Source organism: Oryctolagus cuniculus, chromosome 14 (assembly GCF_964237555.1).
Source record: "Oryctolagus cuniculus chromosome 14, mOryCun1.1, whole genome shotgun sequence".
Classification (NCBI taxonomy): Eukaryota; Metazoa; Chordata; class Mammalia; order Lagomorpha; family Leporidae; genus Oryctolagus; species Oryctolagus cuniculus.
The window spans coordinates 17,356,252-17,381,595 of record NC_091445.1 but is presented as its reverse complement, the minus strand read 5'-3'; the positions used below and the strand labels follow the sequence as shown (position 1 = coordinate 17,381,595).

At 45.3% G+C, this 25,344-nt stretch overlaps 1 protein-coding gene across 17 annotated transcripts in view; it reads left to right on the top strand.

Annotated features, from left to right (window-relative positions):
* The window catches only part of MCTP1 (multiple C2 and transmembrane domain containing 1), a 627,604-nt gene that overhangs the window by 522,241 nt on the left and 80,019 nt on the right, over positions 1-25,344 (top strand). For all 17 annotated transcript variants that reach the window (XR_011381926.1, XR_011381924.1, XR_011381925.1 and 14 more), the window contains one exon: positions 3,505-3,624. Coding sequence is in view for 9 of the 17 variants with exons in the window: in XM_051853978.2 (XP_051709938.2) it covers positions 3,505-3,624 (120 nt within the window). In the remaining 8 variants the exon portion in view is untranslated. The remainder of the gene's footprint in view (positions 1-3,504; positions 3,625-25,344) is intronic.

Here is a 25,344-nt window from a genome sequence, read left to right as displayed (position 1 = left end):
CTGTGTTTCAATTCCCCTTCCTCAAACCTTTTGGCATCTTCAATTAGATGTTCAGAAAGAAAAGAAATGCATTGTATTTAGAGTTTATCCAAAGCTCGCTCTCTTTTTTTGTTTAAAGATGTTTTCATCGCTCAGTGCTCCTTAATTACCCACATATTAGATTCTTACAGAACGCACAAGGATCCCTACACCTAAAGTAGTTTCTTCCTGTGTCTCTCTTGTGTCTCTGCAATGCACGTTTTGGTGCCCATGTTGTTAGGATGTGTACATGTCAGAGGGATTCAGGAGCAGCGTTGTGTCCATGCTGAGCAGTGTGTTTTAAGAGCGAGAGGAGGCGGCTGTCCACAATGGGGAAGGGCCCAGAATCTATGCCTAGTGATGAATGCCTGAAGCGACTGGTGACATTGAACGTAGGGGAGAAGAAGGCGTGAGGAATGCCTTGACTACTTGCTGATGCATCATCGGAGAGTCGTTTACCTATGTCGTTCCAGGTCTGCAGTAATCGCCAAGGCGTGGGCATAACAAGGAAGCTAATTCTGACCCCAGCGAGTAGATGTTATAAAAATACATTGTAATAATCATAACATCAATTAAAAGTTGTATCATCTTTGTATTTACTATATAAATTTCAAAAATTAAATAGAGGGGCTGGCATTGTGGCATAGTAAGTAAAGCTGCCGCCTGCAATGCCAGCATCCCATATGGGCACCGGTTCAAGTCCCGGCTACTCTGCTTCCCATCTAGATCTCTGCTGGGGCCTGGGAAAGCAGTGGAGGATGGCCCAAGTCCTTGGGCCCCGTACCCACATGGGAGACCCGGAAGAAGCTCCTGGCTCCTGGCTCCTGGCTCCTGGCTTCGGATTGGCCCAGCTCTGGCTGTTGCAGCCATTTAGGGAGTGAACCAGCAGATGGAAGACTCTCCCTCTCTACCTGCACCTCTGCCTCTCTGTAACTCTACCTTTCAAATAAATAAATAAATATTTTTAAAAATTAAATGAAATATTTTCTTTTTCTAGACATCTTCCTACTTTTCTGATGAAAGAAAAGATATGGTTCATGTGCTGTGGGATTTTGAATTTTGCATATTCAAGAAATTGAATCTATAGTTGCCATGTAATTCTGTCCAAAATTCATTTCTTGGGTTATTAAACCATTATTTGTGCTGTTTGGTGTCTATCTGGGTTATGAGTGTCAAAAGTTCAGTACAACAGGCCAGCGTTGCAGCTCACTAGGCTAATCCTCCGCCTTGCGGCACTGGGACACTGGGTTCTAGTCCCGGTCGGGGCGCTGGATTCTGTCCTGGTTGCCCCTCTTCCAGGCCAGCTCTCTGCTGTGGCCAGGGAGTGCAGTGGAGGATGGCCCAAGTACTTGGGCCCTGCACCCCGTGGGAAACCAGGATAAGTACCTGGCTCCTGCCATTGGATCAGCGCGGTGCGCCGGCTGCAGCACGCTGGCTGCGGCAGCCATTGGAGGGTGAACCAACGGCAAAAAGGAAGACCTTTCTCTCTGTCTCTCTCACTGTCCACTCTGCCTGTCAAAAAAAAAAAAAAAAAAAGTTCAGTACAACATACCCCTTTCAGAATTGAGGTTAAAGTCCAGGTGCCACAGTAGAGCAGAGGTGATCCGTTCCTAGGAGATGGTTCAGAATGTGCAGAGAAGATGTGTATGCGAAGAAGCCAGGCAGGACTCTAAACATATTTTTGCACCAACATGCACTTAGCTTTTAAATCCATTTTCCCAGGAATTTTGTCTTGAGCTTCCCCCAGAGCCTTCTCTCAGGCTATGAAAACTCCAAGGCGGAGCGACTTACCGGGGCGCAGAGCCTGGGTCTCACGCCGGAGCCCTCTGTACCACTTGCCACGGTTTCATTTCTCTGCTACTTGACTCAGCTGCAGGCTTGGCTGAGATTTCTGAAGAAGGCTCAGACGGTCCTCAGGGCCTTTGCTTTGCCTGTCAGACACAAGGGGCTCCGGTCGTCCCATCAGCTCACATTCACAGCTATGCTGTGGTTCTGCTAAAACTTAGTAGGCAATGGCTTCCTAGTTGTGGGTATTAGACTTTGCATGACTAAGCTTGCTGAATTTTATAAGGTATCCATACCTTTTAGACAATAATGGCCTTGGTTTTGCCTACTGAGCACCGTGTTAAATCCTTAACATATTTTAACTGTTTAATTCTCCCAGCTGTAAAGTAGATGCTCTTATGAGCCCCATTCTACACAGGAAGAAACTACAGAGATATGTGAGCTGAAAGAAGATTATGCAGCTACTTAGCATTAGTCAGGAGTAAAGTCCAGCTCTCTCTTTTAAAACATTTTTATTTATTTATCTATTTGAAAAGCACAGTGATAGAGAGGAAGAGACAGAGAAGAGATCTTGCCATCTGCTAATTCCTTCCCCAGATGGCCACAACGGCCCCGGGCTTGGGCCAGGCCTAAGCCAGGAACCTGAAGCTCCCTCCAGGTCTCCCAACATGGGTGAAAGGGGCCCAAGTAGTTGGGCCTTCTGCTGCTGCTTCCCCAGGTGCATGAGCAGGAGGCTGGATTGAACCATTGTCACTAGCTGAGCCTAACACTCCATGCCACGATGCCAGCTCCAAACCCAGCTCTCAAATCCACCTGACTTCCCATTATCTTCACTTGACAGCAGGAGCCAGAGATTTGTCCAGAGTCACAGGGATCTGGGGTTGGGGAGTGAGTCACACCCTATTACGTCCTATGTCATATTGTTTTACAGCGTAAACCCTCTTTGAATGGCTCCATCTGCTTTCCTGAGCTCTTAATCTAACATTTGTCTTACAATCGAAGATAGTTCATATACTTAGAGAGCCAGGTAGTGTTAACAAACAGTGCAAACAGGCATTTGAAATTTTCCTGTGGCAAAACAGCTTGACAAAATGACTGCATTTTCGTTTAATAGCTGTTTGATTTTTATGGCAATGCTGAATGGTAAGCCAACATATTTTTACATTTTTTTCTAATGGTGTTTTTTTTCATAATGTGAAATCTGTGGGATTCTCTGGTGTAGACTTTGGATGTTCCATCTACCTATAATGTTTGTTATATTGTGTTATCCAAATGAAAAAAAAAACTTTGTTAAGTCCCAGAGATTACCCAGCGATTCAAGCCTTATCATTAAAGCAGGTGGACCAGACTGTCCCTGACAACACACTGAAGCTCATACTCTGCCTATTTTCCTCTTACTTTATTTTGTCCAGCTTAACAATAACTCTGCCGGAAGACCGAAATTCAAATCACCTCTTTGACACTGGAATGATACCAGTTTTTCCTTCATAGAAATTAAACAAAGTACCATCTGAATAGGGATTTTTTTGGGAATCAGTTGGGCATTTGGGGAAAAAAAAAATGGCTACTAAGTCCTTAAGGCTTTGTTTTCGAGATCCGTCTCCCTGTGCTGAAGCATTTAGTGTTGTGTGTTTTTGAGGCAGAGTCCATGGAATGAAATGCAGAGTTGACTCATCTCGTTCTCTCTCTTCTCTCCTCCAGCTCTTTCTCTTTGTTGTCTGGAACTTTGAGCTCTACATGATACCGCTGGTCTTGTTGCTGCTGTTAACATGGAACTACTTCTTGATAGTATCAGGGAAAGAGAACCGGCAGCGTGATACGGTAAGTCTCTACTTTCTTACTCGTATGTCCTCGCGTTCTTACTCCTGGTCTCTCAGACAAGATCAGCATTGAGTTTGTTTTTACAAACCAGAGATGCTAACCATACTCAAGTTTTATCAGATCAAAACTCACGACTCTTGGGGCCTAACCCAGAAGAAAACATTGACCTATTTCGAACATTGCTCAGCTTGGTATAAAAGAAAATTCGGAGCACACTACAGAATGAACTATGGTTTGTGTTCGTGGACGGGGGTTACTCCAAGTGATTACTCCCTTTGTTCTCTTTATTGTCTTTATGTCTCAATGAACCCTGCATGAAGACTTAGTTGCAGAACAATTGTTAGTAATACATACGTACACATCATACGTACACACTAATGTATTTTACTTCAGATAGTTTTTACGTTCAGATAGTCATTGGAAGGGAGGCGAGACGCATGATTATTGGCCTACAAAGTATATAAAGTGCTTTAATTTGGTGTACAGACACCAACCAGTTAGCAGTGTATGGAGATAACAGCTCAGGAGCGAAGAGCTTGTACTGACGGAGGGAAAGTGGTCCTGCGTGCACCTGCCCTCTCTGGCATGTTCAAAGGCTTTAGGCTGTGAAGCAGAAGCTGGCACGCCGCCAGGGGCTTCCACGTGCTCCTGGGTGACTCATGCTCCTGTTGATGTCCATTTTTGCGTGAACTGTCTGACGCCTCCTTATGCGGCCGCATTCGGTGTTCTGGGATTCTGTGTTCCCATGGATTATCTGTCACTGCACCCCTAACAAACATACTGTAAAAAGCTTTTCTGCATTTAAGTATAAGGGTATTTCAGAAAGTTTATGGAGAAATGAAATGAAAAGACACATTTATTTGCGTGCAAAACATTTTGAAATCCATGCGTAGTCTTCTCACACGTTTTCTACGAACCTTTTGAAGATCCCTCATATGCATGCGTTTCAAACAGTTTTGCACCCAAATAAGCTCACTTTTTAATTTCATTTTTCTCTCAGCTTTTTAAAGTACCTTTGTCAATGGAGTTGGGGGGGAGTGTGTTCTCCAGATATGACATTTGCCATCTGATAACTTGTTAGATAGCTGTTGAGAGGAATTGAAAAGTGTGTCAGACATGAGAATGTACTTCATAGCTGTCTTTCCTCTTCAGATTACATAGTTTTTTTAAATTCTCCATTTGATTTATAATCAGTGACTTTGGGCCAACTACTGTGCCCACAGTAATGTAGTTATTTGGTCATCTGTTTGGAAATAGGAAAATATTTTACTGTAATAATAAGCATTGTAACAATCTGACAGATATACCTGTCACATTCAAGAACTCCCCCTTTAAAACAACACCAGCAAAATACACTTCCAATGGTAACATTAGCAAGATATACCTCTTCAAAATAATTTCCTCCATCATCAAAACTCTTGAGGTACTCCCACCAAGTACATGGCCAACTTGCCAATAACACACAATGTTCAGTTTGCGAATATATTTCTGTCTCTCCCACTACATTGTGAATTGGAGGGAAGGGACTCTGTTCATCGTCAAATTTGCCACTGTGTCTAGCACATTCTTTGCAAATTAGAGGTGTGCATTTTTCTGTAAAGTTTATGAAACCAAACCTGAGATTGCTAATAGAGATCTTAATGGTTAGGCAGCATCAATAGAAAACAAGTTATTATTATTGGCAAGGATTTTATGGACATATATTTAAATTGCATGCTGACAGACAAGCCCCAGTGCTATAAGCATCAGCGTCGTGGGGACTAATAGGTACTTTTGTCAATTAATCCTGGATGTTTTCTCTAAGAAAATAGAACTCTCTCAGACAGTTGCTTTCTTGTTCCATTTATTTCAGAGAGATTGTCAAGAGAGGAGAATATCTACATTTCACTCAGTTGTCTTGAGACAGATTTGCAAAATAAGATTATTTGCAAATAAGAAAAAGTAGCAATTTAGTTTTAGCTCCTTAATCCTATGAGGGGTCTTATCTTCAATACTTAGAGATTGGTGTGAGCATTCGTAGGGAAGAATCCCTAGTATCTTCTTCAGACTCTCCCCACCTTGACTGGAAAGAACAACTGTTAGAGTAGGGAGATAAGAATATAAAAGATACCCTTAAAATTAAGTCTGTGTAGCATTAAAGCAAAATCCTCTATAGTAGTGTGTAATCTTTCCATTGCCCTTCCTTTTTTTCTGGATTTTAACTCCAAAATAGCACGTTCACCGAATCCTTTCCTGTCCCTCCCATCTGTAGCAGCCTACACACTTTCCCTTTCAGCCGTGGACAACATTGCGTTCCCCAGTACAGCCCACTGTGAGACATTCTATAGTCTAACTCTCACAGAATGCCAAGCACACTCCATAACTCCCAGTAATTGCCTTTTATTTGCCCAAAACACACATATCCACATATTCTGTTCTTCCCAGGCACCAGAGCAGCAATCAGCGTTTCATTCAGCCCCTTCTCCACTGGCTCAGTGGAGACCTTACGTAACTCTTAGATCCAATTTGTCTAATTATGTGTTTTCCGGCATATCCAGCTGTGCATTTGAACTGGTCGCTGTTTTTCAAAAGAAACCTGGATTACACTTGGCTGGTTACAGATTCCGTATATGCACACACACACACACACACACACACGGACATAGGAGGGGACTTCAAAAAGTTTGTGGACAAATGGAATTCACAGATAAGTTGATTTTGGTGCAAGAAACTTGAATCCCATGTGTGGTTTTTTTCTTAATACACGTTTTTCTGTGAAGTTTTCAAGGTGCCTTTAAACACACAAAGACATGCAATGCAAAGTTGGGAGAAATGTTTGTAGGGTTGCCACACCGGGCGTGTGTGAGACTTGCATGGTGTCTAGTGCTGGAAGAATGGTGTTTTGCACTAACTCCCAATTCATATCACAGAAACAGTGCAGAATCTTTGAGCATGTGTGAAAACTTCCCAGGATCTCTGAGTTTGCAAACCAGGAAACTTTCTGTTTTAGGAAAGAGAGAGACAGAAAGAGAATTTTCTGCCTTGAAAAAGCAAAAACAAATAAAAATCTGTACATTCAGCTGAGCAAATTTAATTAGGATAAAAACTATAAGAAAAAAATAAATTAAAATGGCCTTCAGCTGTGGGCAGCAAGAAGAGAAAAGGACATTATATTTCCATGACATAAGAAGTGGAAAGAGGAAAGAAAATAAACACTGTGCAAGAGGAAAAGTGTGTGGATGGGTACAACCCCATCTCCAGTGTACTGGCTGACAGCTGAGACAGATGCAGTGTGTTTTTTTTTAAAGATTTATTTTATTTATTTGAAAGAGTTACAGAGAAAGGTAGAGACAGAGAGAGAGGCCTTCCATCCGCTGGTTCACTTCCCCAGATGGCCGCAACAGCCGGAGCTGCGCCAATCCGAAGCCAGGAGCCAGGAGCTTCCTCTGGGTCTCCCTCGTGGGTGCAGGGACTTGGGCATCTTCCACTGCTCTCCCAGGCCATAGCAGAGAGCTGGATGGGAAGAGGAGCAGCTGGGACTAGAACCAGCGCCCCAGGCCAGGGCTTTACCCTGCTGCGCCACAGCGCTGGCCCCAGTGTTTATTTCTTAGGGGGACCCTTTCCTTTCTTGGAGGTCCTTCAGACCACTGAACCTCCCTGCCTTGCCCCCACCACGGGGCCTCTTCTTCCTTTAATGAGAAAATAGGGTGTGATCCTTGCTGAATATCTTCTTGCTGCATTTGCTGAGCTGAACTCTTAAGGACCGGAGAAGTACACACTCATTCCAGAGCCTAAGGCTGCAGCCGCAGGGCGTACACGGGGAAGAGGCGTGGTCCACAATGACATCTTACCTACCCTGTTTCTCAGTCAGACTTATTAAAACAAACAATACTGGCTCTGAATCTGCTTAGACTAGAACCGTGCCATTAAAATGTGGAGCCTGAGAACTGTTAGGTTTTTGCAGAGAAAGTGATCTCACACGTGCTTCATCCCGAAGCAGCCGTGGCAGGAGAGGTATATGGAGGTAGAAGCGTCACCCTTCTCTTGGATTGAGCCGTCACTCCAAAACCTGGAGGAATTCTCCCGGGACTGACCACTGGGCTTCTACCCACTTGCCAGGAACAGGAACTGTTCCTGTGGGCAGAAACTTTGTGAGTTGGAGCAGATGCCAGGAAATGGCCCTGGCTTTGAGTCTGAAAACTGTTGAACTTTGTTTTACCCCCCGGGTGCTGTGTGAATGATGTGCTTTATATTCCTCACGTCATGGATTCCTTTCCCAGGAGAGAGAAGATGAGCGTAAAAGCCTGACTCAGGGGCCGGTGCTGTGCCACAGCAGGCTAAAGTCCCGGCCTGCAGTGGCAGCGTCCCATGTGGGCGCTGGTTCAAGTCTTGGCTGTTCCATTTCCAATCCAGCTCTCTCCTATGGCCTGGGAAAGCAGAAGAGGATGGCTCAAGTCCTTGGGTTCTCCCTTTATCTGTCTGTAACTCTAACTGTCAAGTAAATAAATAAAATCTTTAAAAAAAAGTGGCAGAGTGATTTAACCTCTCTCTGTTTCCTTGTATACCATGTAGAAATAATGATACAAGATGCAAGACCATTCCCTTCGTTCTCTGAGATGACTTCCCTTTCTCACAGAATAGCTCTTGTTCCCTGGCTCACCACAGATGGAGAGGCTGGGTGAGTCATCTGACCTAAGAGGCCATAGCCCATGAGCCAGGCTTTTTTTTTTTTTTAATTATTTTATTTATTTGAAAGACAGAGTTACAGAGAGGTGGAGAGAGAGAGAGAGAGAGAGAGAGAGAGAGAGAGATCTTCTATTCTGCAGGTTCACTCCCTAAATGATCGCAACAGCTGGAACTGGGATGGTCTGAAGCCTGGAGCCAGGAGCTTCTTCTGGGTCTCCCATTTGGGAGTGCAGGCACCTAAGCACTTGGGTTATGTTCTACTGCTTTCCCAGGCCATAACAGAGAGCTGGATGGGAAAAGAAGCAGCTGGGACTCGAACCAGCACCTATGCGGGATGCTGGCACTGCAGCCAGAGGCTTAGCCCAGTACGCCACAGCACCTACCCCCATCTGCAGCTCCTTGCTGCCAGTCAATCCTGTTTCCTCTTGGAGCTATATTTTGGTGCATAGCAGTTCTCCCTGGGCAAGTGTTTTCCATGAATTAGAGAAATCCCAGTAGCACTAACTCTGCCATCAAACAGATGAACTGATGGTAAACACTCATTTTTTTCCCCACCCCACTTGCCATGTCTTTCTCATTTCTCAATCAGGGAAGCAGAAGGACTATTACTTAGGTCCTGTGTATCGGGCATCCTCAAAGACATCACCTCTTTTTGGTCTTTACAGTAATAATGTCGAGTAAATAATTCACAAAGGGTTTTATCCCCCATTTTACAAATGAGGACAGTGAAGAATCAGTAATGCCCTCCACAGAGCCGGTGAGATGTGAAACCAGTTCTGAAGGCCCGGGCTGCTCCCCTACGAGCTTGGGAACGCGTTCCCCGAGGGGAGCACTTTGTGAGGATCCCAGGTGTCCCCAGATTCCTTCCCTGGGAGGTGCCTGGTGGCTCCTCAATGTGTGGTGCTGGGCATCTACTCTGTCGCAGGCGTCACCATTCATTCCAGACGCATCTGTGTCCCGGGTACCACTTTCCCTCCACTCCCGGTAAGCAGGACAGGAGCAGCCGCAGCCGCAGCCACGGAGTGAGGGACGTCTGGGAATCTCTTTGCTGTCCAGAAACACTCGGAGCAGCGTATTGTTCTTTCTCTAAAAGAACAGTCTTGCTTCCTGGCATGCGGTTCCTCCCACACAGCCATGTCATTTTTCTCATCCACGGTGGCGCGAGAAGACGGAAGAGAAGGGCAGGTGGGTGAGATGGTTCTCTGATTCATGGTGTGACTGGGCCACAAATCGAGACAAAGTCTGCCTCGCTGAGCTCCTCAGGAAGCAGGGAAACGTGTAGTTAGCTCCCCCTGATGACAAAGCAGCCGGTTCTTCTTTTCCTGTTGAGAATAAGATGCTGATCCTTGCTTCTCGATGGGTCTCATCCAAGCAGGCCCTAGAAATACAGGGAAGGAGGAGGATGTCTTTGGCCCCGTAAATGCTGCTGATTGGCCAAACAGCTGATCGTTTGACCCGAGTTTCTGTAAAGCAGACACATGTATCGCATTCTTAGACGGCGCACTCTGGCCCACAGCATCCATGGTGGAGTCGCTGGATACCTGGAATGCTGAGTCAGTGGAGTATGTCTATGGGGCTCCCGAGAGGCCGGCCAGAGCCGAGCCGAGAGAGGAGGGGACTCTGTATGCAGAACGTCTGAGTGCACAGTTGGTCTCCTTCTACAACAGGAGGGGAATTTATCATTCGCTGAAAGCCATGTAGACCACACGTCTCCTGTGCTTGCATCTCCATACCAAAAAAAGACCACACATTCCGAGCTCCGAACAGAAGCCGCACTGAGTCACCCAGCCCGGCAGACGCATCTGAAACGCAATGAGCACTCTTCGTTTCTTCCTGCGATTTCCATAGCAGTTTTTCAGAAGGTTCTGAAGTTTTTCAGTCCTTTTTCAGAAGGTCACCCACTTGCAAAACTCTGAGGGAGACCATGGGCAGAACCAGGCCGTTAGTCTCCCTACACAACCACTAGCCCACGGACTCCAACAGCCAGTTCCACGCCCGTGAAAAAGGTCACCCCGCTCAAGGCTGTTCACTGACTTCTGAGCCTCGCTAGATGGCCACTCAGGGCACCCCGGGGTGTCTCAGCACACTGATGGCGTCGCCTCAGCAGGCTGAGGACACAGACCAGCAGGACTGACACCGTTTTCTCCGCCCATCCCAAGCTCCCCTCCCCTCCCCTGACCACTGTGTAGGTGACCAGACTTCCCTGAAAAGCCACTCCTGAAGCCCTGTGAACTCAGCCCTGAGCCAAGGTTGCCGGATTTAGCAAACCAAACACAGATGCCCAGTGAAGTTGGAGTGTGAGATGACAGCGCGACACGCATGTTCTACATAGGACTCATCGTTTATCTGAAGTTCCAGTGCAGCCCCATGTTCTGTGTGTGTTCCGGTTGTACTGTGTGCCTGCCTTGAGACCTGTGGGAAGCTGAGGGTAGAAATGCAGTTTGGATCTGCTCTGCTGCTGCCCACACGTCTTAATCACACCACGAGCAGGCCCCACCCAAACTATAGCTTCAGCTTTTGAAAAAACGTCTCATTCCACTGTGTTTGTTTTCACTTCTGGTAATTTTTTAAAAATCTTATTTAAGGGCCGGCGCCGCGGCTCACTAGGCTAATCCTCCACCTTGCAGCACCGGCACACCAGGTTCTAGTCCCGGTCGGGGTGCCGGATTCTGTCCCGGTTGCCCCTCTTCCAGGCCAGCTCTCTGCTGTGGCCAGGGAGTGCAGTGGAGGATGGCCCAAGTGCTTGGGCCCTGCACCCCATGGGAGACCAGGAGAAGCACCTGGCTCCTGCCTTCGGATCAGCGCGGTGCGCCGGCCGCGGCGGTCATTGGAGGGTGAACCAACGGCAAAAGGAAGACCTTTCTCTCTCTCTCTCACTATCCACTCTGCCTGTCAAAAAAAAAAAAAAAAAAAAGTCTATAAAAAAAAATCTTATTTAAGGTAGACAGATTTCATGTGTTTCCTGTGTATGGAATCAGGAACACAGCCACCCTGCCATCCCTTCTGCCCAAGCTCCCAACCTCCTTCCTCCTCCCTCTCCTATTTCTGTTCATAATTTTTACAAAGATCTATTTTCAGTTAACTTTATACTCATAGACTAACCCTACACTAAGTAAAGAGTTCAACAAAAAGAAAGAAGAGCAAAACACTGTTCCTCAACAGTCAAGCCAAGGGCAGTGAACAATCATCGAATCTCAAAATGTCAACTCCACCCCTGTAGATTACCTTTTAGGTAGGTACTCTATAGTTACCATAGATCAGGGGAAACATATACCATTTGTCTTTTTGGACTGGCTTATTTCACTAAGTATAATGATTTCCAGTTGCTTTTTTTTTTTTTTTTTTTTTGCAAAAGACAGGATTTCATTGTTTTTAATCTGCTGAGTAGTACTCCATAGTGTGTGTATACACACACACACACACACACACACCATAATTTCTTTATCCAGTCTTCAGCTGATGGACATTTGGATTGATTCCGTATCTCAGCTATTGTGAATTGAGCTGCAGTGAACAGGGAGGTACAGATAACTCTTTCATATGCTGATTTCACTTAGTTTGGGCAGATTCCCAGGAGTGGATGGCTGGGTCATCTGGTAGGTCTATATTCAGATTTCTGAGGTATCTCCATAGTGTCTTCCACAGTGGCCGCTTTTGGTATTTTTCATTCATTCGTTTTCATTTTGTCTGAAAGGCAGAAAGCCAAATGGACAGAGATCTTCCATCTGCTCATTCGCTCCCCAAATGCCTACAGGACTCAGGGCTGGGCCAGGCTGCAGGCAGAAGCCCAGAACTCCGTCTGGATCTCCCATACACTTGTGCCATCACCTCCTACACATTAGCAGGAAGCTGAATCAGAAGCACAGAGAGGCCAGCGCCGCAGCTCACTAGGCTAATCCTCCACCTGCGGTGCCGGCACACCGGTTCTAGTCCCGATCGGGGCGCTGGATTCTGTCCCGGTTGCCCCTCTTCCAGTCCAGCTCTCTGCTGTGGCCCGGGAAGGCAGTGGAGGATGGCCCAAGTGCTTGGGCCCTGCACCCCATGGGAGACCAGGAGAAGCACCTGGCTCCTGGCTTCAGATCAGCGCAGCGCACAGGCCATAGCAGCCATGGTGAACCAACAGAAGGAAGACCTCTCTCTCTGTCTCTCTCTCACTGTCTACACTGTCTAACTCTGCCTGTTTAAAAAAAAAAAAAAAAAAAAAAAAAAAAAAAGCAGCAGAGAGACTGGGACTCAAACCAGGCCCTTTGGTACGGGATACTGGCATCCCAGCAGTAGCTTCGGCACTGCACCTGACACCCACCCCATAGCTTTAGCTTTATCTCCCCCATATGCCAGCATGGTTGTTCATTATTATTTTTTGCTTTGCCTCTCTTGTTTGTTTTGGAGTATTCAGTGTTTTTTTTTGTTTTTTTTTTTTTTTGTTTTTTTGTTTTTTTTTTGAGCAAAAGGTAGAAGTAGTGGCCCAAGAAGGGAAAACAGAAATGGGCCAGACCATGCCCTTGCTCATTGTCATCTCTCACTTGGATAACACTTGTGCAAGGCACAGAGAGGTTATGCCATTTGCAAAGGCTCCCACAGCACAGCTGAAAGGGAACCTAGTTCTGACTGGCTCCCAGGCCTGGGTCCTCTGCCTCTCTCTCTATCCCCCCTCCCACAGGCCTAGGAAAAGCAACCACATGATGTCCATGGTGCAGCTGGAGGCGGGGACAGGAAGGGCTGATGTTCCTCCTTTTGGATAGACAGGGAAACTGTGGCCTAGGATAAGGTGTTAACCCGCACAGAGCCAGTGAGTTTGGCCAGGGATGTGCTGTGTGGGACAGACACTGTGGCCCCAGTAAGAGCAGCCTAGGCCAGGCCCCAAGCTTAGCTCCAGCTCCTCAGTGTCCTGGAAACTCCCATGGGCACCAGGGACAGGTGTGCAGGAGGCTGGAGCACTTGGTGGCCTGCAAGTTCAGGGTCCAAGGTTGCAGTGCCGTGTCCGGGGGCTGTGCTACCACAGAGGGCTGCTGATGACACAGAGTTGGAGGAGAGGCCTCCCACCTGGGCAGAAGACAAGCTTTGGAGAGTGGCGGGGAGTCGTGAGGGTCCATCACCAGAGAGGAGGAGGAGGGTGGGCTGGGCCAGTGGCAGCAGAAGTTTCTGGAGCATAGTATATTGTAGTTTCCTGGGTCTTCTACACATTCTGTGTCATCTACTGTTTGTTTTTTAATAGACAGAGTTAGACAGTGAGAGACAGAGAGAAAGGTCTTCCTTCCGTTGGTTCACTTCCCAAATGGCCGCTACGGCCGGTGCTGCGCTGATCCGAAGCCAGGAGCCAGGTGCTTCTCCTGGTCTCCCATGCAGGTGCAGGGCCCAAGCACTTGGGCCATCCTCCACTGCCTTCCCGGGCCACAGCAGAGAGCTGGCCTGGAAGAGGAGCAGCCGGGACTAGAACCCGGCACCCATATGGGATGCTGGTGCTGCAGGCAGAGGATTAATCAAGTGAGCTATGGCCCCAGCCCCCATCTACTGTTTTCTTGAAAATTGCTTATAAATGTAAACATATTTCTTATCACACATATTTAGTTCTTTACAAAAATCAGATCCCGCTGAACCCACCGTGAGCTCAAAGCACTCGCTTCGTTTCCTGATCAAACTATATTTTTCAGAAGGGGTTGCTTCACATGTTTTTGCCTTCTCAATAATGGTATAAAGAAAATCCTGAGTGCCTCTCTCGCAATGGCCTTTGGGAGTATCCTTGAAGAATCTCTAGACCAGAGGGTGTGCATTTTGAAGATGTGGGATAGTTAATACTAATTAGCTGCCACCTGTTAAAGTTTTGAAATTATTAACTTGAGAGGTAGAGACAGAGGGAGAGTTCCTATCCATTGGTTCACTTCCCAAATGCCAGCAGCTGGGAACTCAGCTCCAGGCCTCGCATGTGGGTGGCAGGCACCCGGTTACTTGGGCCATCGCTGCTGCCTCCCTGGGAGTGCGTTAGCGGGAAGCTGGACTCGGGAGTGGAGCTGGGACTCAGCCCAGGCCCTCCAGTGTGGGACGGAGACATCCAGACCATCAGGCTAAACGCTCGCCCTCACCTGTTTGGTGTTAATGTGTTATATGTATGTGCTTGAGTAACCACTAACTGTCTTGATCATTTCTTCCGGAAAACCATCCTTGACTTCCCACTCTCCCCCCATGCAGCCCTACCAGCTCACACTGGAAGAGGTCAAGTCCACCTCTCTGAGTTCCATCTATCTGTCTCATGAACTTGTTTAGTATGATGGCTGCCTGTGCGTCCTTTGTAGGCCTAATACAAGTTCTGACAGTGGTCGCTGTGACAGGTGACGCTTCCCCTTCCTCCGTGGTTGCTTGTGATCCCACTTGTTCCTTATCTTGCTGGCCAGAACCCAGGGCATCCTACAGCTGCTGATCTTGCCCAAACCTAACGGTCCGCACCAGAGCAGTGTAGTTAAGCTCCACCCACCGCACGTGTTTTCTTTAAATCTGCCAGGTCATAATGCCCCAGGCCTTCATAAAGGCAGAGTCCCGGGAGTCTCTCCTGCCTGCCCCTCTCGCTGCTGCAGCCTCCAGCCACCCCCAGGCTCCCCTCGGCCTCCCATCGCCACCCCTAACCTCTCTGGGGCCTGTAAGTAACCTGTTTCTTTGGTTTTTCTTTGGTCTCATGCATTTCTCTGTCAGGTTCTCCTTATTTCTCACCTGACCCTAACTCTGCTTGTCAGAGCTCTCCCAGAAACTGGCTAGCTTGGCTTATGGCCGCTCTCCAGAGAGAGACTTTAAAACCCAAATTGTCAAAAGCCATAATAAAATTCGCAGCACTTGTGACAACTGTCTCACTGTGGTTCTTCCACCCTAGCCTGTCATTTTTGTAATTCTGTCTTCATGGGTACATTTTTTTTTTAAGATTTATTTATTTGAGAGGCAGAGTTAGAGGAGGAGAGACAGGGAAGTCTTCCATCTGCTTGTTCACTCCCGAAATGGCTGCACCGACCCAGGCTGGGTTCAGGCTGAAGCCAGGAGCTTCTTCCAAGTCTCCCCCGTGGATGCAGAGGCCCAAACACTCAGGCCATCCTCTGCTGCTCTCCAAGGTGCATTAGCAGGGAGCTAGATCAGAAGTAGAGTGGCTGAGACTCAAATTGGTTGCCCCTATGGGATTCTGGCATTGTGTGCTGTGGCTTTAGCCTACTGAGCCATAGTGCTGGCCCCTATGGGTGCATGCAAACCTAGCTCAGAGCAAGGTGTCTCCGGTGTGGGGAGCAATCCGGACTAGACTAAGTTGCTCGAATTAGGACTTATTCTATGCATCTGCTCTCCCACAATATGGCGCTGGGAGAGAAGTAAACAGCTTCCGCACAGCTGCCTCCAGTTCAACCAATTAACTGTAGGACTTGCTCCTGATTGGAGAGCAGCGTACTCAGCCGAGTTGGGATTGGCAGAGAAGGACTATAAAGGAGGAGAGAAACGGCATGCACCGGGAACATCTATGGGGAACATCTGAGGGAACCCGTGCAGCCCCCGAGAAAGCCGGCCGGCGGTGTGCCGCTCCCCTGCGGAAGTGGGGAATGCGGCCAGGGGGAACTGCCCTTCCACGGAGGTGGAAGGGATAGTAGCCAACCCGGGAAGAACCAGCAGCAAACCCGGGGAGGGCCGAGCAGACGAAAGAACAGCGCAGGGTCCTGTGTCGTTCCTCCACGAAGAGGGGGAGCGACATAATGGTGCCGTGACTCGGATGTGAAGCCTAGGCAGGGTTTAGTGTCGCTCCTCCACGAAGAGGGGGAGCGACATAATGGTGCCGTGACTCGGATAGGAAACCTGACTCGGATAGAAAACCTAGGACGGATAGGAAACTTAGGACGGATATGAAACTTAGGAGGAAAGACCGGGAAGAATTGGGAAAATATCGGAGAGAGAGACTAGCAAACAGCCTAGGGAAAAGCCGGACGAAAGAGGTGCCGGAGGAAGCTGTTGAAAGCCTAGGCATAGACTCGGATACGGACTACGGGGGGAAGCTGGGAGAAATCTCTAAGGTCGAAAGCGAAAGTGAAAGCTAGAACAAACAGACTCGGATACGGACTGTGGGGAGAAGCCAGGAGAAATGAGGGAGGAATATCGTTGGAGGAAAGCTTGGGGAAACATACCGGGTAGAGAAAAATGTTAGGGAAATTGAAGCTGCGGGGGGCAGGCCGAGGCGGAAACGAAAGCCACTTTGGGGTTCTCAAGTTAGCCCGGGAATAGGGGGCGAAAAGTTGAAACCAGAAGCTGAGACGTAAGCCAGATTGGGATCCGTCTGATTAGCCCGGGGAGCAAAGGACGGGAAGCCAAATCGTGGGGCGGAGACGTACGCTGGGTTGAATTCGCCAGGCTAGCCCGGGGAACTTAGATTGAATCCTAGTGGCGGACACGTGAGCTACGCTGTGTTACTCGCGGAAGCCGCCGCGTGCAGAGAGAGCACGGGGCGTGAATAGATAGGGAACGGGGCTGGCGTAGGCCGTGGTTCAGACGCGAAAGGGTTAAGCGTGGAGACCGCGGAGCGCGCAAAGCCGAGCCGCGCAAAGCCGGGAAGCTGCGCAGATGAGAGAGGCGCGCGGGCTGAAGCGGCGCAGAGCCGGGAACCCGCCGGCGGGGCGAGGTGCCGGAAAGCCGCAGGGATAAGAGAAACAGAAGTTTGGAAGTGAAGTAAAAGAGAAATGGGAATGCTGGAAGATAGAAGTGAAATGGGAGAGGTAGGAATGCCCGGAGATAGAGAAATAGAGAAAAATAAGGCCTCCCCTCAACATGCCAATTAGAAGGCTTGGATTCGGTCTGCCCGGTTAGTGAGGCGGTGAGCACCTGGGCGGCTAGCCGCAGGTCACCGAAGACAGGCACGAATTAACATCAGTAAGGCTTCCCCACAATACAACAATATTAAGCTTGGATTCGGTCTGCCTGATTTAAGGCGGTAAGCGCCAGCAAAGCTCGACCAGAGTATGAGCTGCAGGTCACCGAAGATAGGCACGAACCAACACTAATAAGTCTCCCCCACAATAAGGCAATGAGAAGGCTTGGATTCGGTTTGCCTGATAGGTTTTGTAAGCCCCTGCAGGCAGAGCAGAGCATGCGCTGCAGGGCACCGAACACAGGCACGCATCAGCGCCTAAAAACCTCCTCACAATGGCGAAGAGAGGACCCGGATTCGGTTTTCCCGATTGATAGGACTTGTAAGAGCCTGTGGCAACTCTAGCAAGTACAGCAGAGTGTGTGCTGCGGGACACCGAAGACAGGCGCGTATCAACGCCAAAAAATAAAAAGAAAGGGGGATCTGTGGGGAGCAATCCGGACTAGACTAAGTTGCTCGAATTAGGACTTATTCTATGCATCTGCTCTCCCACAATATGGCGCTGGGAGAGAAGTAAACAGCTTCCGCACAGCTGCCTCCAGTTCAACCAATTAACTGTAGGACTTGCTCCTGATTGGAGAGCAGCGTACTCAGCCGAGTTGGGATTGGCAGAGAAGGACTATAAAGGAGGAGAGAAACGGCATGCACCGGGAACATCTATGGGGAACATCTGAGGGAACCCGTGCAGCCCCCGAGAAAGCCGGCCGGCGGTGTGCCGCTCCCCTGCGGAAGTGGGGAATGCGGCCAGGGGGAACTGCCCTTCCACGGAGGTGGAAGGGATAGTAGCCAACCCGGGAAGAACCAGCAGCAAACCCGGGGAGGGCCGAGCAGACGAAAGAACAGCGCAGGGTCCTGTGTCGTTCCTCCACGAAGAGGGGGAGCGACATAATGGTGCCGTGACTCGGATGTGAAGCCTAGGCAGGGTTTAGTGTCGCTCCTCCACGAAGAGGGGGAGCGACATCCGGCATAGCAACATCATACTCAGAAAACACTGGATGAATGAACAAATGCTTTAGTCTGGTCTTTCTTTGCAAGTCAAAGCTTGTCTAATTTTTATGTGTAATTATTTCCAGTCCACAAAATGTCACTGAACATTCATAAGCATTAACAGTGCCATTGGTCAAAAATGATGAAGAAGTGTTCCTTGGAACAGGCCACGGGTCCAGTGGTGAAAATGCTTTTGGGGATGCCCACATCCCATATTAGAGTGCCGGGGTTCAAGTCTCAACTCCATTTCAGTGCCAGCTTCCTGCTAATGTGCGTGCTGGGAGGCAGCAGGGGGTGGCCCAAGGACATGGGTCTCTGTTACCCAAAGGGAGAAACCCAGGTTGAGGTCCAGGATCCTGGCTTCAGCCTGCCCCAGACCTGGCTGTTGTGGGCATTTGGAGGAGTGAGCCAGTGGATGAATTCTCTCTACCTTTCAGAAAAGTAATAAATGAAATGTTCCTTGCTCACGTTTAGGCAAGGAAACAATGAAATTCAGAGCATTAATATACTGGTGCAGTGATAGAGATCTGCATACAATAATGTAGATATGCCCGCAAAAGGCAAATCTTCCAAGAATGTGTGTGCATGTGCACACGCGTGTGCAAACACGTGTAAGCGGAAGGAGGGCTAGATGTCGATGAGTCTCTGCAGTTCTTATCTCACGCCTCAGTCTCTCCTTTTCACCAAGTTCATGTTTGCCTTTAATACTTCCTGAGTTGGTTGGCTCTCCTGTTACTCTCAAACTGCAGCTAAACTTAGAATTGGAACAAGAAAGTTGTACCATGGTGGCAGGTGTTACCTGTTTGTGACATGTCAGTTCACATAGAGGAAGATGTGCAGGAAAACACTTCTATTTTCAAAAGTCAATTTACTAAAGATCCTCTTCACTGGACGGCACATTTCTTGCTTGAGATCTATTAGGACTCAAAAGACAGACGTGGAGTCATCTACCCGTATGCCAGCCAAGAGGTGTTCTCATCTCTGTGCTCCTTCCTAATGTGTTGGCAGAGGGTTTCACTGGGTGTTTGTGGAGCCTTGTTGTCCTTTGTTCAGCAAGGTGACAAGAAACTTCAAGAGCTCAGATAACAAATCAGAAGTGGATGTGCCTTTATCTGCTGGTGGAAAATGTTTACACATCAGAATTCTTATTAGGATTCCATTAAACTTGGGAGTTTTGTATTTTTTAAGCATTGTATGAGATATGTCACTCTAGCTGGGATGGGGAACATTTTATAAGGCCCGTGAAATCATTTGCTCTGGCCTTGCCAAGGCAACTGCAGGTGGGACTCCAAACTGAATAGGTCTACAGCAGGTGAATTCTTCAGTTGATCATTTTGTGTGGCCCATGAATGATGCGGAAGATACCCAGATGGTCCTCAGCTGAGCAAAGGTTCGCACGCCTGGGAAGCAGACAACCTTAAGGCCTTCTACCAGCTGGACATTCTGGTGACCAGACCGAATCTGCCTTAGGAAGCCATGTTCTCTTATTTGTTCCTTAACTAATTTCATCACACAAGAAAATTAAACAACTACGACACACTGTCACTTACTTTAAAAATAACTGAACGTCCTGTTCTGGTAGCAAGAGAAAGTCAATTTTCCTAAACAAAGTTCCCAGATAAGTAACACTTCCACGAACAACAGGTGTCATGCCTGTATCTCTCCACGTGTTAGAAGAGGCTAAGGTTTGAAATGAGGAAGACCCGGGAATAAATTCCAACCCTTCTACTTGGTAGCTGTACAAATGTATCTATTCCCTCAGTTCTCAGTTTTCTGGGCAGTGGGATGGGGAGCAAAGATACCCCACTGGGGTCTTCCAAGGACTTAAGAGACAATGCACACAATGTGTTGAGCATATGGGCATGCAGTAAGTGCTCAATAAATGACAGCTAGGCGTCTTGCCACATGTGAAACAGGGCAAGCTAGCATGGGCCTCACTGCAATTTAGGCTATTGCATATATAACAAAAACAAAATATATATATGATTTTTGTGACAAGCTCCCTTCTCAGTTCTGTTGGAGAGAGTGATTTTTCCATGGCCCTAAGTTGTTTGTCTTGGTTTTAACCTTGTAGGCTAATAGACAGTAGCCACAGTCCCATTTCCGGTGTGCATAGTCCTCTTGCTGGATGTGAATATAAAAAGTTTCATGGAAAATACATACTATGAAAAAACTATGCATGGATCCCCAGATGATGTTGCACCAAAATAAACTTACCTTTTGATTCCATTTTTCCCATGAGCTTTTTGTAGCCCCTCAGATATGGAAGTCCCAGAAAGACAAACTAATAGCGTACAAAAAATGTAATATATATAAGCGAAATGACATTTTGAGATTTGATTGTTTACAACCCTGTCTCTACTGTTAAGGAACAGTATTTTTTCTTCTATTTGTTGGATTCTTTACTTAGTGGAGGGTTAATCTTACGATGTAAAATAAATTCAAAGTGTGTTATTGTGAAAATTAAAAGGATTGGGGGTACTGTGGGAGTGTGGCGGGAAGGGGGGTAGGGTGGGAAGTGTCACTGTGTTCATAAATCCTAAAATTTGTTTGTCTTATATAAATCAAAAATTGAAAAAAATTATCAAGAAAAAGCATAGGAAGAAATTGGAGCAAAAGCAATTGTCAGCAGATTAAAACACCTTGGAAACTGTATTTTACAGGAATACCATACATGTGGGCCATTTTTATAGGTCATAGCCAGGGAGACGCAAGAGAAGCATTTTCCCTGATTATTGTAATATGAAGATCCGACGTGCACAGTGGCCAGGGACAAAGGCAGCACTGAGGGCACAGGACAGGGGATTGCACCGAAGTGACCCTGGAGTCTGATGGCCAGCTTCTCCTCCCCAGTAGTCTGACTCAGGAAGTCAGGAAAGGTGCCTAGCAAGCCTGGAGACAGGGACTCATTTTAATAAATCAGAATGGAACATGAAAATGTCAACTTAATCAAGCATTTAAATTTTATTAATCAAGCCTAATTTTTATGAGTGCAAATAATCACTGAAGCTGGACAAATTTGTTCTCGATTGCATCAGAAACATCATTTTAATATTTAATGGACTGATGAATTTAAATGGAGAATTATCTTTATGAAACATGCTCCTCATAATTTGCCATTAAATTGGAAATAAAAAAAATCAACATAAATCTTACATAAAGGTTATTTAACTAAGTGTTGGTACTATAAATATTATAAATGCATTATGCACTAATTTCGCAATCACACAGTACACTACATAAAGCAGAGATGAGAAGTGGACCAGGCAAGCTTCCCCTAGCATGTAGCGCTCTGTGCCTTAGTGCACGAAGCTTGTGCTGCAGCAGTCATGGGGGTTTTGTGTGAGGTTTCATGGATTCTTTTCATTCAGGCTTTTATGCTACAGTTCCCCATTCACCACGGAGAGTGCCATCGAAATGGAGGTCTGAACCTGCTAGGGCTTCCTTTGTGAGTTCAGTAATCTTTGTAAAAAAAACATTTTTAATACTTTTATCATTATTTATAGAAAAGGGATATAAGAAAAGAACTTTCATTTTGTTTACTATGATTTTCAAATGTTTCATTTTCTAAGATGAATTTTCCAACATTCAGGCTTCAACATACTGTAGACAAAAAAAAAATCTCAAATCAGTGACAGAATATTCTTCTCTGCAAAAGTACACTCCTTCCATTCACCCCTCCGTGACCCCGATATATTGCTTGGAACAATTATATTGCTGTGAATTGTCAAAAAAAAAAAAAAAAGAGTCAAACCTTACAGACTGGTATGGCCCAAAAGGTGGCAGATACCAGTCTCTAAGACAAATGCTTTGTCTTCAGATTCTAATCTTTAAATACCCCTAATATTCCGAAAGCATGATGTTTACCTGCAAAACCTTTGCTAACCTGCATACTTGCCTGAGACAGAACTCCTGCTTATTGCATCTTTAATGTTCCCAAATATATCCTACGGGGTCAGAGCAAAGTGCATTTCTGAGAAGGTGGTAGGCAGCACGTGGGACTCAGACAAAGGTCACAGTGGCTTCCTCGCTTGTTCTGCTGAGAATGTATTGAACAAAACAATGTGGAATTTTCCTTAGACACTTAAAATTCTCGAGGTTGTTTTCAAAATTTGAAGCATGTCAAATGCTGCTTTTTCCTACAAAGTTGTAGTTCTGGATTGGAAACTGGGCTTTAAACATAGAGATATAACAATATAATTTTTATTTGAACCCTGTTGTATAAAATATTTGGCTCTGAGCACATTACATTGTAGAGAATAGATCACTGGTGAGATTAGTTATCTTTTAGTTTTACTTGGAAAAGCACGTTAACTCAATTTTTTAGCCTTTCTTAATTTTTTTAACCTGATGAATAATATAGTTTTAAGAAGGCATTATTATTCACAAAGCACATTATAGGTTAATAGTTGACCTATTTTCTCTACTCGATTGAATTAATATGCAGTGTCCTAAAGACACCAAGAAGAGTATTTTCCTGCAACCCAAAAATACAATACATCATGAAGCCTTTAGGTGGAGACATAGTTCAGATAAACACTGGAATTCCGTTCACAATGCTTTATGTAAGTATAAGAGTGAAATTTTAATAATATTGAGTAGGAAATATGAGAGGAAATTCATTTAGGATGCTTACACTGATTATAGAATATATATTAGCTATTGTTTAGCCTTCCTTAATGGAAGGGTCTTTCTGCATATTAAGCTGACACTTAAGAAAATAAAAGGTTACATACTCGTGGCCAGTCAAGTAAATTTACTGTCCTTGCACCTTACAGCAAAGCATATTAGACTGCAGATAAGAATGCCATTGTTGATGATGCAGAATACAGGCTGTATGTAATCAGTAGCATGCATCAAAAGCCATCTGATAGCCACATTAAAGCCACATTTCCTATTAAGAGTCAGACTAAATTACAACATGGCACTTTCCAGAATGAGTCAAGGAAATGCATTATGCGAGAAGAAATAATTGTATTTGAGTGTCTCCGTAAAAATCAGGAAGTCTTTTAGCAATAAGTACTAATGCTTTTCTTTCAGTCTGCCTTCTTTTGTATTGCAATATATTCAGCCTCACTGGCAAGCCTATCACACTAATTATTATTACATCTAGTGGTTCAGTTATCTTGATGACTACTGTAGCTGAAATACTTCAAGGTCAAATTCTTAATGGCATGAATCAAACTAAGCAGCCATTGTACAAGCAGTTGCTTTTGAGATATCCTGGATGAAATGGTGTATCTCAGATCTGAGTATGAGTCTTATTATTCTTACAAATGTGGAATAAATTGTATACACTGTTTGGTTGCACCATTCATTTTGCAATAGTTTCTTATTGGGAAAAGCAGGTGCCTGAGTAAAAATATCTGCACAGGTGTACCTGGAATGATCTTATTGGCCTCAAATCTTCAGCCTGACCTTTGGTATTTTGGAGCAATCTGAAATCATTTAAGTGATCATATGCATATTCCCAATCCACAGACATTCCATAATTTCAATTTCTACTTCACACGTGTAATAAATCCATTGACACATAAATATATGTTTTGCATGGTTTGCGCGCACACACACACACACAAAGATATAAATGAACTCCAGATCATGTTGAATACTGCTCTCCCCTAATTTTTCCATATCTTTAGGGTGGAAATAGGCACTTAGTCTGTAATGTATCCAAATATAAGCATCTGTACATATTTGGATGTTCTATGAATATGAACTTAAATGTGAAACTTTTGTGACAATTTAATATTTTAACACTACAGTTGCACATCTGGACAGCAGTGATTTCTTCTTTAAATGTGATGCGTTTTTATAGAACATGCTTGAGCAGAGCAACTTGAATTGTGCAACTATTCATTCTGAATATAGCAAAACATCCATGTAATTTAAAGATCATTTCCAAGGGAAAAAAGTGAACATGAAAGAAACTGGTTTTGTCAGCATTGCCTTTCGAGTGTTTGGCTTCATGGTGCTGAGTCCTTAGGTTGCATGTTCAAGGTAACCCGGATTCTTTTGGTTCTTTTTTGTTTAAAGGGATTTAAATAAATGAAAGATTTTTTTTCCCTAGGAAAATAGTTATGCAAGTGTTTTAAAAATTATTCCTATATATTATAGTTTTAACCATGCACCCTTGATTTGTATTAAAAAGCAATAATTGATATCTACTATCCCATAATGATTTTGATAATGAAGCTTACCTGAATCTGCTTTTCCTCATCTAACATAGCCTTCCTTTTGTTGTATCCTTATGGTTATCTCCCTTTTATGTTTTGAAGGAATAATTCTAGACATATTGTCATGTTTTTGTTAAGATGATCAATATAGTCATTACCATTTCAGTCAAATAACATTTTACTTGCTTGCAAATCACAAAGTGGTTCATTGTGTTGGATTTTAATTAAGCCTGATTATATTAAAACAGCTCGTCTATAACTTTGAAGATATATAGAGTCTAGAGATGCAATTTTGTTTCATTTTGAAAATGGATTTCTAAAATGTACAGCCATATATATTTTATAAGTTAATGGCAAATGTTCAACAAATAGTGAATATGGAAGAAGAAATATTATGCTTTTTAAAATAATGTTATCTTCTTATTCTTTGCTGTAGTATAGCTGGCATACTGCATCTGAGCCCGTCTGTGTGTTTTTTAAAATGTCATCTTTATTAGTATTACATTCAAGGAATAGTACCTGATTCAAGAATCAGTTTCTTTCAAGACCTTCCTCCAGAGTGTGGCATATAAGTCTGTGACGAGCGACATTACAGAAGGTCATGTCACTTTTAACTGCTTGCATTACATCTTTCTGATTTCCCTAGTGCCCTTCCTTTGTTTGATTAATACTACTTGCTTTCAAGCAAGGTATCAGAAAGCATAATTTGGAAAGAGAATTCTAGAGCTGATCTGAGATATTCTGCCTAAAGAAAAAAGAAAGAACTCAACTTTGCAAATGTGTCTCTCATTTTTTAACTTGTGCATATTTTGTCTGTCTTTTCATTTTCTTTTCCCTCAAGGATATCTATGTGTGTGTTATTAAATTATTGCTGACAAATGTTTGGGCAACTGCACTTTGTACACTTGAAAACAAAACTGTGCAGTGCTGATTGGGTTTTATTTGAAGAGGAAAGAGCTGGAATTTGAGATGAGGACTCCTTTATTTTATTTGTTTTCCTTAGTGAAGTGTTAA